The sequence below is a fragment of the Salvelinus sp. IW2-2015 genome, linkage group LG15 (genome assembly GCF_002910315.2).
Source record: "Salvelinus sp. IW2-2015 linkage group LG15, ASM291031v2, whole genome shotgun sequence".
NCBI classification, from domain to species: domain Eukaryota; kingdom Metazoa; phylum Chordata; class Actinopteri; order Salmoniformes; family Salmonidae; genus Salvelinus; species Salvelinus sp. IW2-2015.
The window spans coordinates 49,605,550-49,623,652 of NC_036855.1; the positions used below are offsets into that span (position 1 = coordinate 49,605,550).

Sequence of the window (18,103 nt, forward strand, 5' to 3'; positions counted from 1 at the left end):
CATAAGTATTCAGACACTTTGCTATGAGACTCAAAATTAAGCTCAGGTGCATCCTGTTTCCATTGATCATCCTTGAGATGTTTCTACAACTTGATTGGAGTCCACCTGTGGTAAATTCAATTGACTGGACATGATTTGGAAAGGCACACACCTGTCTATATAAGGTCCCACAGTTGACAGTGCATGTCAGAGCAAAAACCAAGCCATGAGGTTGAAGGAATTGTCCGTAGAGCTCCGAGACAGGATTGTGTTGAGGCACATATCTGGGGATTGGATACCAAAAACATTCTGCAGCAAGAACACAGTGGCCTCCATCATTCTTAAATGGAAGAAGTTTGGAACCACCAAGACTCTTCATAGAGTTGGCCGCCCGGCCAAACTGAGTAATTGTGGGAGAAGGGCCTTGGTCAGGGAGGTGACCAAGAACCCAATGGTCACTCTGACAGAGCTCCAGTATTCCTCTGTGGATATGGGATAACCTTCCAGAAGGACAACCATCTCTGCAGCACTCCACCAATCAGGCCTTTATGGTAGAGTGGCCAGACGGAAGCCACTCTTCAGTAAAAAGGCACATGACAGCCCGCTTGGAGTTTGCCAAAAGGCCCCTAAAGGACTTTCAGACCATGAGAAACAAGATTCTCTGGTCTGATGAAACCAAGATTCAACTCTTTGGCCTGAATGCCAAGCATCACGTCTGGAGGAAACCCGGCACCATCCCTATGGTGAAGCATTGTGGTGGCAGCATCATGCTGTGGGGATGTTTTTCAGAAGCAGGGACTGGGAGACTAGTCAGGATTAAGGGAAAGATGAATGGAGCAAAGTACAGAAAATCCTTGATGAAAACCTGCTCCAGAGCACTCAGGACCTCAGACTGGGGCGAAGGTTAATCTTCCAACAAGAACACAACCCTAAGCACACAGCCAAGACAACGCAGGAGTGGCTTCAGGACAAGTCCTTGAGTGGCCCAACCAGATCCCGGACTTGAACCCGATTGAACATCTCTGGAGAGACCTGAAAATAGCTGTGCAGTGAAACTCCCCATCCAACCTGACAGAGCTTGAGAGGATCTGCAGAGAAGAATGAGAGAAACTCCCCAAATACAGGTGTGCCAAGAAGACTCAAGGCTGTAATCGCTGCCAAAGATGCATCAACAAAGTACTGAGTAAAGGGTCTGAATACTTAGCCTAGAGGGGCGGCAGGGTAGCCTAGTGGTTAGAGCGTTGGACTAGTAACCAATCTTTCACATAAGTTTGAATCCCTGAGCTGACAAGGTACAAATCTGTCATTCTGCCCCAGAACAAGGCAGTTAACCTGTTCCTAGGTCATCATTGAAAATAAGAATTTTTTCTTAACTGACTTGCCTAGTTAAATAAAGGTTAAATAAAACTTGTGAAAGTTCAGTTTTATTTTATTTATAAAGGTGAAGAAATTTTTTTTTTCATTATGTCATTATGGGGTATTGTGTGTAGATTGATGAGGGAAAACAACAATTAAATACATTTTTTTTTATAAGGCTGTAACATAACAAAATGTGGAAAAAGTCAAGGCGTCTGAATACTTTCCGAATGCACTGTATATCATCTCAAAAAGCTACTACAGAATGTCTTACAAGTTCTCTCACAACAACAAGAACAACTGCATTTTCCCCTTCATGCCACATTACTGTTGGCTATACCATGTTCACATTTGTACACATAGGGGAGATTACAAATACACTGGCGCCCTCTTGTGGCATGACAGCCACTTACAATACATTGATCCCCAAACCTATGAGAACGGGCGCAAAAACCAACCAAACCAGCCCCAAAAGGGATGAGTAGCAATTTGCAAAACACCATTACAGTTTTTTTTACCCTGTCATCACATGCTAGTTCTCTCAGAATACTCACCCACTGGTGACATCATCAGGGCGCGCCGCGTTCTTGCTCAGCACATCCCCGTCACTCATGTAGCCCGTCACCTCCATGGCGATGCCCTCCAGGTCAATATCCTCCCCTCTCCCCCCCAGATCCATACTGAGGGCACCTCCCCGCCCCGCCAGCTGTCTCCGCAGGGGGCCAGGGTACAGGTAGCGCCCCCCCTGCCCTCCTCCTCCTCCTCCCGAGGCACGACCCCCGTAGCCGTTCCCCGTGGAGGGGGCGTCCCCCGCCTGCAGGCGGGGGCTGGACTGGCCCATTCGCCATGACGACAGGGAGGGCCGGGAGGAAGTCAGGCTGAGGATGCTCCGCCCACTCCCGCCGCCGCTGCCACCGCTGATCTCCGTGGTGACGTTGCTATCAAAGGTCGTCTCCAAGGTGCTGGGGGYGGGYGGGAGAGYGGGGGGGGGGGGGGAAGCGGGAAAAAAAACTGAGCGTAAGGCTAGACATTAGCTCAGCAGCATTGAACTGGACTCGACTAGACAGTGGGTAAGACCTCTCCAATTGTGCGAAAAAGAGAGAGCAAGCAGCGGGGAGAGAGACTGGGTCAGGAGCTTTAATCAAAATCCAAAGACAAGCCCACCGCTCCATCCAGCCACTACTGGATCAAAGACACTGACACTCTCATACAGGGGGGAGATCATGCTGAAAGAACCAGACACAAGACACAGTCTAGTGGGTTTTGGAGAACAAGCACTCCATTACATACACACTAGAATAGAGCATCAGACAGACAAGTCTCAAACCGCAAAAGTTCATCCAACTTAGTCCTTTATTCTATTTCTATCTGGCAACCCTGGAGGCCGGGACACATCCCCAGTGTCAGACTCGTGAGTTACTAGTGACACTACATGGCCACTAGGTGGCAGTCATGTCCCACTTAAGCCGCTCTCCAGCTTCAAAATTAGACCGTTGTCCTAGTGGACCACCCATTAACACGACCGCTAGTTAAAACAGACATGCGAACTCACTTTTCCTTTTACATTAACAGCCTGCTTTGGGGATTTTTTTCACAAGAGAACGTGTTATGGGTCATTGCTAAGAATAGCTTTATTGTGATCACTATTGTGGTCTCTCTGTAGGAGCTGTGTCTGTTATGTCTTAATGGATGTCAGTGGATACACAGAAACAGAATGTGGAATTGAAACTGGTATCCGTTTGGCTACTTAGCTGGACATTGTCCATTCTCATTGCAGGAGGTTCTTACCTGTGTGTGATCTGAGTCCCCCGTAGACTGGACATGGTCTCTTCCAGGTTCTGGCGCAGGTCTGCAATGTTTTTAACAGTCCGCAGCCGCCTTGTCTCTGGATCTTCTGCTATACAGAACAAACATTGTGACTGAGTACATAGGCACTAGCGGTGCGCGGATCAACTGCCTGTTCACCCACACCCGCCCGCAATTGCTAATAACCCATCAGCAACCACCAGACTATATGTGATGAAGTCAAAGTCTGAGGCCCACACCCGACCCTAACCCGCTAATATAGAAAATGCGCTGTTCGGCTACCGTCAGAGTCAACTCCGACGTCCTTTGTGCCTCCATGGATACACGTTAACTTTTTCTCCCCGTTCCCCAAAAAAACATTTGGCAATTGGAGTGTAGGCTATTTTGCGAGCGTACAGTTAGGTCCTAACGCGTAGGCTTTACACACTAATGCTAGATAGCCTACAATAACGAAAGAAAAGCCTCAATGTAGCCTATAGATATGAATTATATTTTTCTTGATTTTTTTAAGGTGTTGTTTTAACTTTATTCAACACGCCCGCCACCTGCCCGTCATCAACACAATATTTCATGACCCTAAACTCGCCCGCTCCGTGGATATTACTGAGAGGACTGCGGGCTATGAGTCAACCTGCGCTTCACTAACGGACACAACAAAAACCACAACTGAATTGAGAGTGCATGAGCCAGAAAGGTATGTTTCCCATCAGATAGAATCAACCCTAGTCGTGTTCACGTGCTGTTCTCTTCAAACTAACAATCTCACACAATCAAAAATAACCCCCCAAAAAATGGCCCATGTAACTTCTGTACAGTTCAGACACATAATCAATCGCCCATCAGCTCCTACAGACAGAACTAGTCGATGGCCTACCTGAAAGGTCCTCAATGGATGGCTGGCTGGCTTTAAAGGGGATGTTTTCTCCGCCCCTTCCTCCTGACCCTGCCTCTGTCGCCATGATACCGTCCACGTCCGTTTGTGACCTAGGTGATAGGGAAATTCCTAGCAAACAGCTTGCAGATTCCCACTAATGATCAGTGACTAATGACTTATGGTCCTTTCAGACTTTCTCAGGATACTATTACAGATTCACAAAGGATTGACAAATGTTAAAGTTTACAGTTTTATCAGTCCAAAGTATGTGTATTACTCACCTGTACATGAAGGGTGCTACAGTGGCTGTGTTGGGGTGGCTGTGGTGCTGCTGGGGCTGAGGTAGCTGGACGCTGACTGTGTTGCAGGCTGTGCTCTGTGTAGCGCCACCACTACCACCATCCACCACCGGGGCGGCGCTGTGGCCCTGTTGTGAGGCCTTGCCCTCTGTAGAAGCCAGACTAGAGGTAGAGCTAGAGTGCCTGCTGTCCCTGTCTCTGTCCAAGTGTCCGCGTTGCAGGACAAGACCCCCTCCCAACCGCATGCTCCGGGGACGCTCCCCACCCTCCTTCCCCCCTGCCGAGGGCGCCTTCCCCCCTACCCCTGAGGTTTTACCCCCTGGCTTTGGTATGCCGCTGTGTGCAGGGACAGAACTTTCCTTCTTGGCCACTTTGCTCCCTTTGGGTATGAAACTGCCGATTTTAGAAGTTCTCTTATTGGAGGAGGGTTCCGTTTCCATTGCGACACTGGTTGTCGCTTCCTCCTTAGGCTCCTCCCCCCTGAGTTCCATCCTCTCGGTGGCAATGTGTTTCCCCGCCTCTTTCCCTCTTTCCCTCTCTTTCTCCTTCTCCTTCCCCCTCTCCTTCTCTTTCTCCTTCTCTTTCTCCTTCTCCTTTCCCCTCTCCTTCTCTTTCTCCTTCTCTTTCTCCTTCTCTTTCTCCTTCTCCAGTCCTTTCACTGAGCTCTTTTTAGCAGTCATAGCTCTGCTGAACGTGCGCTGAGCAATTCCCCTCAGAGCGATCTTGGGGCTGCTGGTTGTTGTGGCACTGGTAGGGACATGGGCTGAGGCACCACCGTGGGTCGTCCCGTTACCGGTCCCGTTGACGCCGGGCCGGGTGTTCCCCTCTGCCTCCTCCAGGGAGCCGGTGTTGGACCCTGCTTCTGCCCGCTCTACTTCACCAGCCCCGAGCTGCCGGGCGTGGGCACCGCTGTCGGCCTGAGCCCCCTGATTGCTGGAGGACGAGGACTTAAATCCACCTTTACTGTTAAACAGCTTGAGCTTCTCCAGCATAGACTTCTGTTGGATGACTTTAGGGGGGGGCTCGGTGGACGAGCAGGCCTTAGAGGAGGTATCCTTCTCCTGCTTGACAGAGAGCATGGCTGAGGAGGAGGTGTGCTTGGAGCTCACAGACTTACTCCTCCACGGCTTGCTGCTGGAGTTGGGGTGGGGGATGGCCGAGGAAGAGGAGGAGGAGGATGGAGGGACGGGAGCCGAGGTAGAGACGCTGTTGGCGGAAGTGCTGATGGTCACCGGGGACGACGGAGCATGCTCAGTCATCACCGGAGTCTGTGAAGTCATGCCCTCTGACGGTTCTGTGAGGAAGAGGAAAAGGAGAGGATGAAGAGGTGGAAGGGATGAAAAAAAGGGATGAGAGGAGGAAGTGAGAAGCGGATAACCGAGAGGGGATTAGGAGATGAGAGGAGGAAGTGAGAAGCGGATAACGGAGAGGGGAGGAGAATAGGAGCGAGAGAGGATTAGGAGATGAGAGGAGTGAAGAAGAAGAAGATGACGAGACGGGAGAAAGCAGGAGTGGGAGAGAGGATAAGGAGAGGGGAAAGGAGAGAAATAAGAGATGGTTAGATAGAGCAATCCTCATAGACCCCACACTAACTGTCCATATAAGGTCTTGCACTGTGGAAAGCTTGAGTTAGCCTGTGTTGACACAGTCTGAACGTGTCATTACTTAGCGCCAGCGAACCCACGACATTCGGATAACTATTAGAAACCTTGGACACTAACAATGAGAGTGCCCATCATAAACTGTTTATAAAAACAATGAGGGAAAGCCCTTTAAAGTTTGACCTAGGAATTTGAGCTAAGATAGAACACTGCTACTGACACCCTTGGGAGGTTTGGACTTATATGGACTGATTCTGGTCATTATCTTCCAATTCACAGACAAAGACTTGCTCTATCCCAAGTCTGTATTCTGAACTACTGTGGAAATGAGCTGGCTAAAACACAAAAACACAAATATTTTCATTAAATTTGGACCGTTTTGTCGAAACGAAGGTTTTACATAAGACACGTCTGTTTTACTGTTACAGAGCACACAGAAACCAAACACAAAGCACTTTAAAAAAAAGTTTATACTGTATTTTGTTACCCCTCTAAATCAATCATGTTTGACTTACCAAAAACAGTCACAATCAAATCCAAAACCAACATAGATACAGAACTCATAGCTAAGATGTTCTTCCTCAAGATACTACTACTGTACGGTACAAGAATAGTGTAGTTATTGTTGTGTGCCTGTAGAGACTCCAAGTGCCAACTTACTGCTAGCATTACTTTGAATATTCAAAGCCAAACTGCCAAACTGCCCTTGTGGCCACTCCCATGCCCAACCCATAAGTCAGCCAGTACAGCACACGGACACAGCAAAACAGAAGCCACTGTCCTGCTGCACTTCCAAATACCTTCACAAACACGGCCTATTAAGTAATGATCTCGAATTTCGTCCGTTGCAATTCCTTTTCAATACACTCTTAGGGAAAAAGGTGCTACCCAGAACCTTTAAAAGGTTCTTCGGCTGTCCCCATAGGAGAACCCTTTTTAAGAACCCTTTTTTGATCCAGGTAGAACCCTTTTCAGTTCCAAGTAGAATGCTCTCCACATAGGGTTCTACATGGAACCAAAAAGGGTTCTCCTATGGGGACAGCCGAAGGACCCTTTTGGAATCCCTTTTTTGTAAGAGTGTACCATCTCTTCGTACAGTGCAGTATGCAACCCCTTTTTCAGTATACTGCATTAATACGACTCGAAACACTCGGTAACTCCTTAAACTAATCTAACTTAATATTCACACATTTGGGCCTCGTTAAGGAAGTATTTACTAGGAATATTAAACACTCCACATCTTTATGCCACATACCAGTTTCATCACATTTATTCCTGGTTTTTAAACACCTTTCATGCCCTAATTGCTTTTCATGCGCCTTTCGTTTCCCCTCCAGTTCAGTATTTAGCAAGCGCGCATTGAAACAATGCGCCCATTAGGAAGTGATTAGGGCCCAATTAGCCGTGCTAGAGGTTAGCCGGCGGAAAGTGGGTCAGGTTGCTAATAGCTGGCTTCCTATTGAATGAGAGAGAGGGGATCGGCGGTAATTACAGAGGAGGTAGAGGAGGGAGAGAGAGAGAATGAGAGACAGAGAATGAGGAAGAGCGAGGGATTCAGACTCACTGAGGCTGGGATGTGGGAAAAGGGGAACCTTTGAGAAGCTTACGTCATGCCAACAGAACGGTCTGTGCCCCAGAGGGAGAAAAGGGGGTGAAAGCAGCTTGGGTTTTGGTTGAGAAGTGGACATTGTGGTTGGCTTGGACAGTGGACACAAGAAACACACAGAGCATTTCTGGGGATGACCCAGAACCAGATGACCACCTAAGATGCCCCAGTTTGAATGAAAAGGAGATCCACATTTCGCATCCTGGGTCAGAAGTGAAATTGCAATGAACCCCTTTGTCCCACAGTTGTCAATAAAGTTGTATTGAATTCAATCCCCTTCTTATGTCACACAATTGACTTGTGTGCCTGTTTTAGACACACACGTGATGTATCAATGCACATAAACACTCACCCCTGAGCCACTCACATTCCTTCTCCCTCTTCCACACCTAAAGATTGCCACACAGTGAACTTTTGTTTGGTGCAATATCACAAACACATGGACTGCTGACATCCCACTCGTAAGAGATCATAGACCTCCTGACCTGGCTACTAAGATCACTGTGACAAAGTTCACTACCTTGGGACAAAAATAGAACTCCACCAACACACACACACCTTTGTGCCTCGGTATGACTTGTGTATTCTCGTAGTTTACACAGGACCCAGGTTTTAGTGTTTAAATCTTAACTACTCAATTAGTGCAGTCAATTAGTAGTCTGAAATCTGAGTCTGACAGACAGAGAGAGGCCCTCAGGACTTAACCACAGACCACCAGTGAACTTCCTGCCATTACCCAACTCTGTCTCTCTCACACACACACACACACACTTCTACTCTGGTCTACACAGCCTCGTTCATACCTCTGTTAAACAAAGGATTAAACCAAAAACTCATCTACAGTACATTTGGAAAGTATTCAGACCCCTTGACTTTTTCCACATTTTGTTACGTTACAGCCTTGTTCTAAAATTGATTAAATTGAAGTTTTTTCCTCATCAATCACCACCCCATAATGACAAAACAAAAACAGGTTTTTAGAAATGTGTTAAAAAAAACAACTGAAATATCACATTTACGTAAGTATTCAGACCCTTTACTCAGTACTTTGTGGAAGCACTTTTGGCAGCGATTACAGTCTCGAGTCGAGACAGCCTATAGGGAGGAGGTCAGAGACCTGGCCGGGTGGTGCCAGAATAACAACCTATCCCATAACGTAACCAAGACAAAGGAGATGATTGTAGACTACAGGAAAAGGAGGACCGAGCACGCCCCCATTCTCATCGACGGGGCTGTAGTGGAGCAGGTTGAGAACTTCAAGTTCCTTGGTGTCCACATCAACAACAAATTAGAATGGTCCAAACACACCAAGACAGTCGTGAAGAGGTGACGACAAAGCCTATTCCCCTTCAGGAAACTAAAAAGATTTGGCATGGGTCCTGAGATCCTCAAAAGGTTCTACAGCTGCAACATCGAGAGCATCCTGACTGGTTGCATCACTGCCTGGTACGGCAATTGCTCGGCCTCCGACCGCAAGGCACTACAGAGGGTAGTGCGTACGGCCCAGTACATCACTGGGGCTAAGCTGCCTGCCATCCAGGACCTCTACACCAGGCGGTGCAGAGGAAGGCCCTAAAAATTGTCAAAGACCCCAGCCACCCCAGTCATAGACTGTTCTCTCTACTATCGCATGGCAAGCGGTACCGGAGTGCCAAGTCTAGGACAAAAAGGCTTCTTAACAGTTTTTACCCTCAAGCCATAAGACTCCTGAACAGGTAATCAATTGCTACTTGGACTATTTGCATTGTGTGCCCCCCAACCCCTCTTTTACGCTGCTGCTACTCTCTGTTTATCATATATGCATCGTCACTTTAACTATACATTCATGTACATACTACCTCAATTGGCCCGACCAACCAATGCTCCTGCACATTGGCTAACCGGGCTAACTGCATTGTGTCCCGCCACCCGCCACCCACCACCCGTAAACCCCTCTTTTACGCTACTGCTAATCTCTGTTCATCATATATGCATAGTCACTTTAACCATATCTACATGTACATACTACCTCAATCAGCCTGACTAACCGGTGTCTGTATGTAGCCTCGCTACTGTATATAGCCTCGCTACTGTATATAGCCTCACTACTGTATATAGCCCCGCAACTGTTATTTTTCACTGTCTTTTTACTGTCGTTTTATTTCTTTACTTACCTATTGTTCACCTAATACCTTTTTTGCACTATTGGTTAGAGCCTGTAAGTAAGTATTTCACTGTAAGGTCTACACCTGTTGTATTTAGAGCACGTGACAAATAATCTTTGATTTGATTTGAGTCTTATTGGGTATGACGCTGCAAGCTTGCCACACCTGTATTTGGGGAGTTTCTCCCATTCTTTTCTGCAGATCCTCTCAAGCTCTGTCTGGGGCGGCAGTGTAGCCTAGTGGTTAGAGTGTTGGACTAATAACCGCAAGGTTGCAAGATCAAATCCCTGAGCTGAAAAAGGTACAAAATCTGTTYTTCTGCCCCTGAACAAGGCAGTTAACCCACTGTCATTGAAAATAAGAATTTGTTCTTAACTGACCTGCCTGGTTAAATAAAGGTTAAAAAAATAAAAATTGTTGGATGGGGAGCGTTGCTGCATAGCTATTTTCAGGTCTCTCCAGAGATGTTCGATAGGGTTCAAGTCCGGGCTCTGGCTGGGCCACTCAAAGACATTCAGAGACGTGTCCCGAAGCCACTCCTGTGTCGTCTTGGCTGTGTGATTAGGTTCGCTGTCTTGTTGTAAGGGGAACCTTCGCCCCAGTCTGAGATCCTGAGCGCTCTGGAGCAGGTTTTCTGACTAGTCTCTCAGTCCCTGCCCGCTGTAAAATATCCCCAAAGCATGATGCTGCCACCACCATGCTTCACCGTAGGGATGGTGCTAACCAGACGTGACGCTTGGCATTCAGACCAAAGAGTTCAATCTTGGTTTCATCAGACCAGAGAATCTTGTTTCTCATGGTCTGAGTCCTTTAGGTGCCCTTTGGCAAACTCCAAGCGAGCTGTGCCTTATTTTTTTTGGTATGTTTTCTTTTTCTCCCCAATTTCGTGTTATCCAACTGGTAGATACTGTCCTGTCCTATCGCTGCAACTCCCAAACGGACTCGGGAGAGGCAAAAGTCGAGAGCCGTGCGTCCTCCGAAACACAACCCAGCCAAGTTGCACTGCTTCTTGACACAATGCCCGCTTAACCCGGAAGCCAGCCGCACCAATGTGTCGGGGGAAACACTGTACATGTGGTGACCGTGTCAGCGTGCATTGCGCCCAACCCGTCACAGGAGTCCTTAGTGCACGATGGGACAGGAACATCCCTACCGGCCAAACCCTCCCCTAACCCGAACGACGCTGGGCCAATTGTGCACGGCCCCATGGGTATCCCGGTGACCGGCTGCGACAGACCCTGGACTCGAACCACGATCTCTAGTGGCACAGCTAGCACTGCAAAGCAGTTCCTTAGACCACTGCACCACACGGGAAGCCATGTCATGTGCCTTTTACAGAGGAGTGGCTTCTGTCTGGCCACTCTACCATAAAGGCCTGATTGGTGGAGTACTGCAGAGACAGTTGTCTTTCTGGAAGGTTCTCCCATCTCCACAGAGGAACTTTGGAGCTCTGTCAGAGTGACCATCGGGTTCTTGGTCACATCCCTGACCAAGGCCCCTCTCCACCGATAGCTCAGTTTGGCCGGGCGGCCAGCCCATGATTTTGGAATGAGATGTTCGACGAGCAGGTGTCCACATACTTTTGTAGCGTACTCTCTCTGTCTTTCTATAATCTCTCGGTCCGCCTCTATTTCTGACTCTCTGCCTCTCCCCTTTCCTCTCCCCTTTCTCGCTATCAACTTTCTCTCTCTGGGGTCGGGTCCTACCCTGAGCTGCCCTCTGTCCTGATAACATCACAGGCTTCTGGGATATCCACCCTTTTCACGGATCATCATGCCTGTGTGTGTGTTCCACTGTGTCTGTTCCACTTTGTCTATATGTGCCAGTACCAAGTGTACAATACAAACGTCCTGAGCGTGTGTGTGTGTGTAGCATGTGTGTACGTGCGCGCGCATGCGTGTGTCAGAGACATGTTTGTTCAGCACAGCCACTTCAAAGGGCCCATGGTTTCCCCACAGCGCGTAATGGCTTAACCCCGTCCCAAACTAAACCCGGGAGGCAAACAGGGTCGAGACCGCAACGCAACCGAACGCAAAAACAAGCTTAAACACAGAGGGGCTAGCATCGGCCGACACTGTGTAGCCCTCTTGACCGCTTTCACGGTCACGTGACCTTAATTTAGATCACCCGTCAGTCAGTACTGACCTGGACATTCCCTGCCTATAGAAACATATAGAGATAGACGTAAAGTCTAAACATAAACCCATGACTGAGCGGAGAGGGGGGGGGGGGGGGGAGGAGCAGTATCATACTTATAGACATTGTATACAGTTTAAAATGACACGCAGCCTAAACATATGATGATGAATGTGTCCAGATTCAGGAAGAGCCTTTTTTAGCAACATACAGTAAGGTACAGTATGATACTTATAGAAATGGCTTAGGCGTATTTCCAGGGCTGCCCAGAGAGCAACCATTTTTAGCCACACACAGTGTTGTCTTGCCAGAAAAACCCTCAAAATAAATAAATAGACCGCTAGAAGTGAATTGTCGTTTTATTTTGCTTTATATGTTCAATTGCTCAGTTTAACGGAGTATCATGTAATATAGCCGACTTCTATCGAGGAGTACAATAAGTAATTTGTTTAAACTGCTTACTCATATCCCCATGTGGGACAGCCAGTCTTTATTTGGAGTGAAGCTTTTAAAAAGTTCCTCCACATGAACACGCTCGAACAGAGAGGCTACAGCTCAGCGGCTGGCCATTCATTCAGCGCTGTCTGCACTCTGCGTACACTTTCACATGTGTGCATGCATGCATGCACACCGCGCACGCTCACACACAAGAGTAAGTACCCACACGCACATTCGCATAGAACGCACATACTTTCAATTCAATTGAAAGGGCTTTGTCGGCATGGGAAACATATGTCTACATAGATAATAAACAAAATGTGAAATACATAATACACAAATGAACAGTAAACATGACACCCACAAAGGTTACAAAGGAATAGAGACATTTCGAATGTCATATTATGTCGACATAGTGTTGCAAAGATGTGCAAATTGTTAAAGTACAAAAGAAATGTGAAATGTGGACCTTTTTAAAAAATTTATATTATCTCTTCATGTATTTTGGAACGCTTAGTGTGTTCCTTATGAGAATGAGAAAAAGCACTGTGGTCTCCCATATTCTGCTTCTTGCCAGTTGTTAATTCGCCACATGAAATGGGTTCCTCGGATTTGTGAACATATTCAGAACTATCTGAACATAGACTTCAGAGACTTTGACTTGATTCCTTTGGAAATTCATCTCTTTAGCCAGCAGCAGCAAACACGATAGATTTGTTCTGACTGTATACTACTGAATGATAGATAGGTTGTAGTTGATAGTCGAGGGTCACTCTTGTGTTTTTAGTTAGTTTAACTCTTGCCATTGCCTTTTACACTACTGATTCTATGTCATACTATAAACACACACAACTGTAATGTCAGGACTCTTGACTGGGCCACTCCAGAAGGCGTATTTTCTTCTGTTGAAGCCATTCTGTTGTTGATTTACTTCTGAGTTGTATTTACAATGGTGTTTGTTCCTCACCGGTTGCCCTTTTCTTGTAGCAACAGGTCACATCTCTCTCTCTCTCTCTCTCTCTCGCTGCTGTCACCTTGAGTTAATGTAAAGCATAAGAGGAAGGCACACTGTATGCTCATGTCTCTCTACTGTGTAAAACAGGATGGTTCCAGTGACATGTTTTACATTCTACAGTCAGCAACACTGACGCAGAACAGCTCAGTCCAGACAAAACGGAACTGGCCGTTTTTACTGAGCCTTTTTACTGCATCTTCAGCATTTTCTTTCAAGGTAGTAAATCCCTGAATGTTCCCGCTAATAAACGTGTTGCTAATTAAGTCAAATGTTGTATTAAAACAGTATGTGATCAAAAAAAAAACACAAACTAAATCACAAAATGTAAAAAATGACTGAGTCAGACACTGTGTCTGGTCACTAGGTAAAAGACCAGGACCAATGGTACTATAAGTCTGGCTCGAATCCTAACTGTCATACAAATCTCAGATTGACGTGCACTCATCTCAAGTTGAGTTTCAGCACCTAGTGAGGCTCGGAGGAGCGCAGTGAAAAGATAGATGACAAACCTCAGGAGCCCTGTTGTATCACTGTCCCAGTAGAGTAGAGACCAAAAGAAGCTGAGAGCAGAAGCCAGGGTCCCAAACTCTGACAGACGTTCCACAGAGTGCAGTCTGAGTGGAACTGTTGTGCAGGACTGAGTTGGGAGGAGGGATTTGGCAGACACTCAACGGGGAAGGCAGGGGTTATGGGGGGGGGATGATTCCGAACCCTCCTCCCCTCCCTACCTGCCGTCTGTCCCTCTGCACCCTTCACATCACATCACATCACCCTCTCTTTCTCTCTTCTCTCCATCTCTCTCTCTCTTTCCCCTCCATCTCTCCTGCCCCCATCGTTCATACAGTCTAACGCAGGGGAATGAATTGAGACTGTGGAAGACAAACACAGTGAGTCCAGAAACAACCCCGGTAGACCAGCTGAGTGGTGACAACAGTGCAGAGAGGCTACGTAAAACCTCTAACTAAATACACAGTCAGAACAGATTCACCATGGCTAAACACAGAGGAAAATAGAGGCGTATTAAGTCAATACAGTAAACAGATTGTCAGTCTATCTGAATACGGTGACCGTAGATAGACACCAGTCACACTGTAATTGCCATAGAAATATAATTCTACTTCTATGGTAACAGCCCCTGGGGGCTGTAGAGAATGTACAACGTGAGTCCAGTGAGAAGACTAGAGGCCGTGTGATAGTAACTAATAACTACTAATGAAATAAACTAATAAACTTATAAAAACAAACTCAGCTGAGTATCATTTTAACCATGTTTTTTTTTCTCTGTAGGAATAATGTCATTCTTGTCTCACCCCAGACAGTGTGTCCTGAATAACGATTGATTGAATTTTGATTTATGTGACCACACACTAACGCGTACGCTAATAATCGGGAAGCAGGTACAGGGAGTGAATATTTAATAATGAATAGAACATAGTGCAAAACGAGACACATGAAAAGCGTACAGACAAGAAACAAACAATAACTCCTGAGGAAAGAACCAAGGGGAATGACAGATATAGGGGAGGTAATCAGGAAGGTCATGGAGTCCAGGTGAGTATCATGAGGCACAGGTGCACGTAACGCTGGTGGCGGGTGTGCGTAATTATGAGACAACTGGCGTCGTGACCGTACCCCCCCCCCCCTGATGCTTGGCTCCTGCCGCCGGATGACGCCGACCAGAGGAATGGTCCCGGGCCATGGTAAGGGTAGGCAACAACACATCTGCCACGCTGATCCTCAACACTGGGCCCCCTCAGGGGTGTGCACTTAGTCCCCTCCTGTACTCTCTATTCACCTACGACTGCGTGGCCAAACACGACTCAAACACCATCATTAAGTTTGCTGACGGCACAACGGTGGTAGGCCTGATCACCGACAACGGTGAGACAGCCTATAGGGAGGAGGTCAGAGAACTGGCAGTGTGGTGCCAGGACAACAACCTCTCCCTCAATGTGAGCAAGACAAAGGAGCTGATCGTGGACTACAGGAAAAGGCAGGCCGAACAGGCCCCCATTAACATCAACGGGGTGGAGCGGGTCGAGAGCTTCAAGTTCCTTGGTGACCACATCCCCAACAAACTATCATGGTCCAAACACACCAAGACAGTCGTGAAGAGGGCACGACAAAACCTTTTCCCCATCAGGAGACTGAACATTTTTGGCATGGGTCCCCAGATCCTCAGAAAGTTCTACAGCTGCACCATCGAGAGCATCCTGACCGGTTGCATCACCGCCTGGTATGGCAACTGCTTGGCATCTGATCATAAGGCGCTACAGAGGGTAGTGCGTACAGCCCAGTACATCACTGGGGCCAAGTTTCCTGCCATCCAGGACCTATATAATAGGCGGCATCAGAGGAAAGCCCATAAAATTGTCAGAGACTCCAGTCACCCAAGTCAGACTGTTTTCTCTGCTACCGCAGGGCAAGCGGTACCGGAGCGCCAAGTCTAGGACCAAAAGGCTCCTTAACAGCTTCTACCTCCAAGCCATAAGACTATTTACACTGACCCCCTCCCCTCCATTTGTTTTGTTCACTGTTTATTATCTATGCATAGTCACTTCACTTCGAATTACCTCAACTAACCTGTACCCCCGCACACTGACTCGGTACCGGTACTCCCTGTATATAGCCGTGTTATTGTTATTTTATTGTGTTACTTTAAAAAATATATATATTATTTTTTACTTTTGTTTATTTGGTAAATATTTTCTTAACTCTTCTTGAACTGCACTGTTGGTTAAGGGCTTGTACGTAAGCATTTCACGGTAAGTTCTACACTTGTTATATTAGGCGCATGTGACAAATAAAGTTCGATTTAATTTGATTGATTTGGGGACCAGGAGCGGGCCGGTCGCTTCTGCTGAGGTGCGGGAACCTGACGAGCCGGCTGAGGCGCGGGAACCTGACGAGCCGGCTGAGGCATGGGAGCCTGACGAGCCGGCTGAGGCATGGGAGCCTGACGAGCCGGCTGAGGCATGGGAGCCTGACGAGCCAACCGAGGTTAGAGAATCTGTCGAGCCAGCTGAGGCATCCCCAGTTGCTTTGGCAGCGGCACTTGGACCCGACGTCACCAGTAAAAAATTAAAATAAATATCCCTGTTGCTTCCTCTTGGTGAGGCGTTATTCTTTAACGTGTACGCTAATAATCAGGAAGCAAGTACAGGGAGTGAATATTTCATAATAAATAGAACATAGTACAAAACAAGAAACACGAACAGTGTACAGACATGAAACAGAAACAGAGTCAATAATGCCTGATGAAAGAACCAGGGGGAGTGACAAATATAGGGGAGGTAATCAGGAAGGTAATGGAGTCCAGGTGAGTGTCATGAGACGCAGGTGTGCGTAACGATGGGGGCAGGTGTGCGTAATGATGAGACAATTAACCAGGGGACAAAATGTCATGATCGCCACAGCCCTAGTCATAGGTCATTCACAGTGTCCTGCTATAAGCAAGCACCTTTGAGGTTAGACAGAGCACAGTGCATAGCAGTCATACCAGGAACCAACTAGAGGTCATGGTAACCTTTATAGCGCAACACTAAATCTAACACTAAATCTAACACACACACACCTCTATAAATCACACACTGTCACCTCACCTTGTAACCCATATCAATGTCATTTAGCGAGGAGACATGCAGCACACACACTCTCTATAGGTCAGTGTCACGTGCATACACACGCACGAACGAACGCAGGCACACACACACACACACACACACACACACACACACACAGTGTTTCGACTGTCCTCGTAATACACAGTGCTGAAGCTTGTACTGTTCATTTCTGTATCCCAAAGCTCCCTTTGCCAAGATGGAAAAATCACATGACCAGCCAGGTAAATAGGTGAAGCATCTGACACCATAAATCATATCAAGTTTGACTCATAACATTGTTTATCTAACGAATAACCTTTTATGCCCTCGACATGGGCAACAAAGACGAATACTCCATTTCGTGGCCCGACTCACTTCGCAGTAAAGTGCTTCAGCACTGACGCAGTGCAATGTGGGTGGAAGAGGGTGTCTGCACTCAGGGACCTGTATCCACAGAGCGTCTCAGAGTAGGAGTGCTGATCTAGAATCAGTTTAGCCTTTTGTATCATAAAGAATAATATTATACGGACAGATCTTCGATCAGCACCACTACTGTAATATGAGACGCTTTGTGGATAGGCCTTGATCTATTCTGAGAAAGGGTGACTCCTACGGCCTCCCACACTATAATGGCCTGATTAGGGTAGCTGCTATACTCACAGACATCATCATCCACATCAGGACCAGGACAGACTGTCAGCGCTTAATGACTTGGCAGGTGGTCTAGACATTTGGTCCTTTATGACTGTGCATGTGTCTGGAATTCAACCTTGGGCAATATGGCCCACTCAAAGCATGATCCATGACTCGAAATATGATCAAGACGTGTGTGTGTGTGTATATACATTGATCGTATTTCGAGTCATGGATCAGGCTTTGAGTGGGCCATATTGCCCAAGGTTGAATTCCAGACACATGCACAGTCATAAAGGTGAGTGTGCGAAGGGCAGACGTACCTTTGTGCAGGTGAGCGGCTGGTTTGGTCTTGTCTGTGAAGCCCTGACTGCGCCGGTTGCCGGCGGCGCCAACCGACCCGCGAGGTGCGATGTCACTGCCAGCAGTGGACACCCTCGCACTAGGGCCTGGAAGTCTGAGAGAGAGAGAGAGAGAGAGGAGAGGAGAGAGGAGAGAGAGAGAGAGAGGAGAGATGAGAGAGAGAGAGAAGAGAGAGAGAGAGGGAGAGAGAGAGAGAGAGAGAGAGAGAGAAGAGAGAGAGAGAGAGAGAGAGAGAGAGGAGAGGAGAGAGA

The 18,103-nt window shown here is 47.3% G+C and overlaps 1 protein-coding gene across 1 annotated transcript in view; it reads right to left on the reverse strand.

Annotated features, from left to right (window-relative positions):
* Positions 1-18,103, reverse strand: part of LOC111974302 (neuron navigator 2-like) — a 90,581-nt gene that overhangs the window by 55,127 nt on the left and 17,351 nt on the right. Inside the window, 5 exon segments of the mRNA XM_070447229.1 lie at positions 1,890-2,297; positions 3,124-3,229; positions 4,016-4,125; positions 4,297-5,608; positions 17,813-17,946. Of these exon segments, the coding sequence (XP_070303330.1) occupies positions 1,890-2,297; positions 3,124-3,229; positions 4,016-4,125; positions 4,297-5,608; positions 17,813-17,946 (2,070 nt within the window).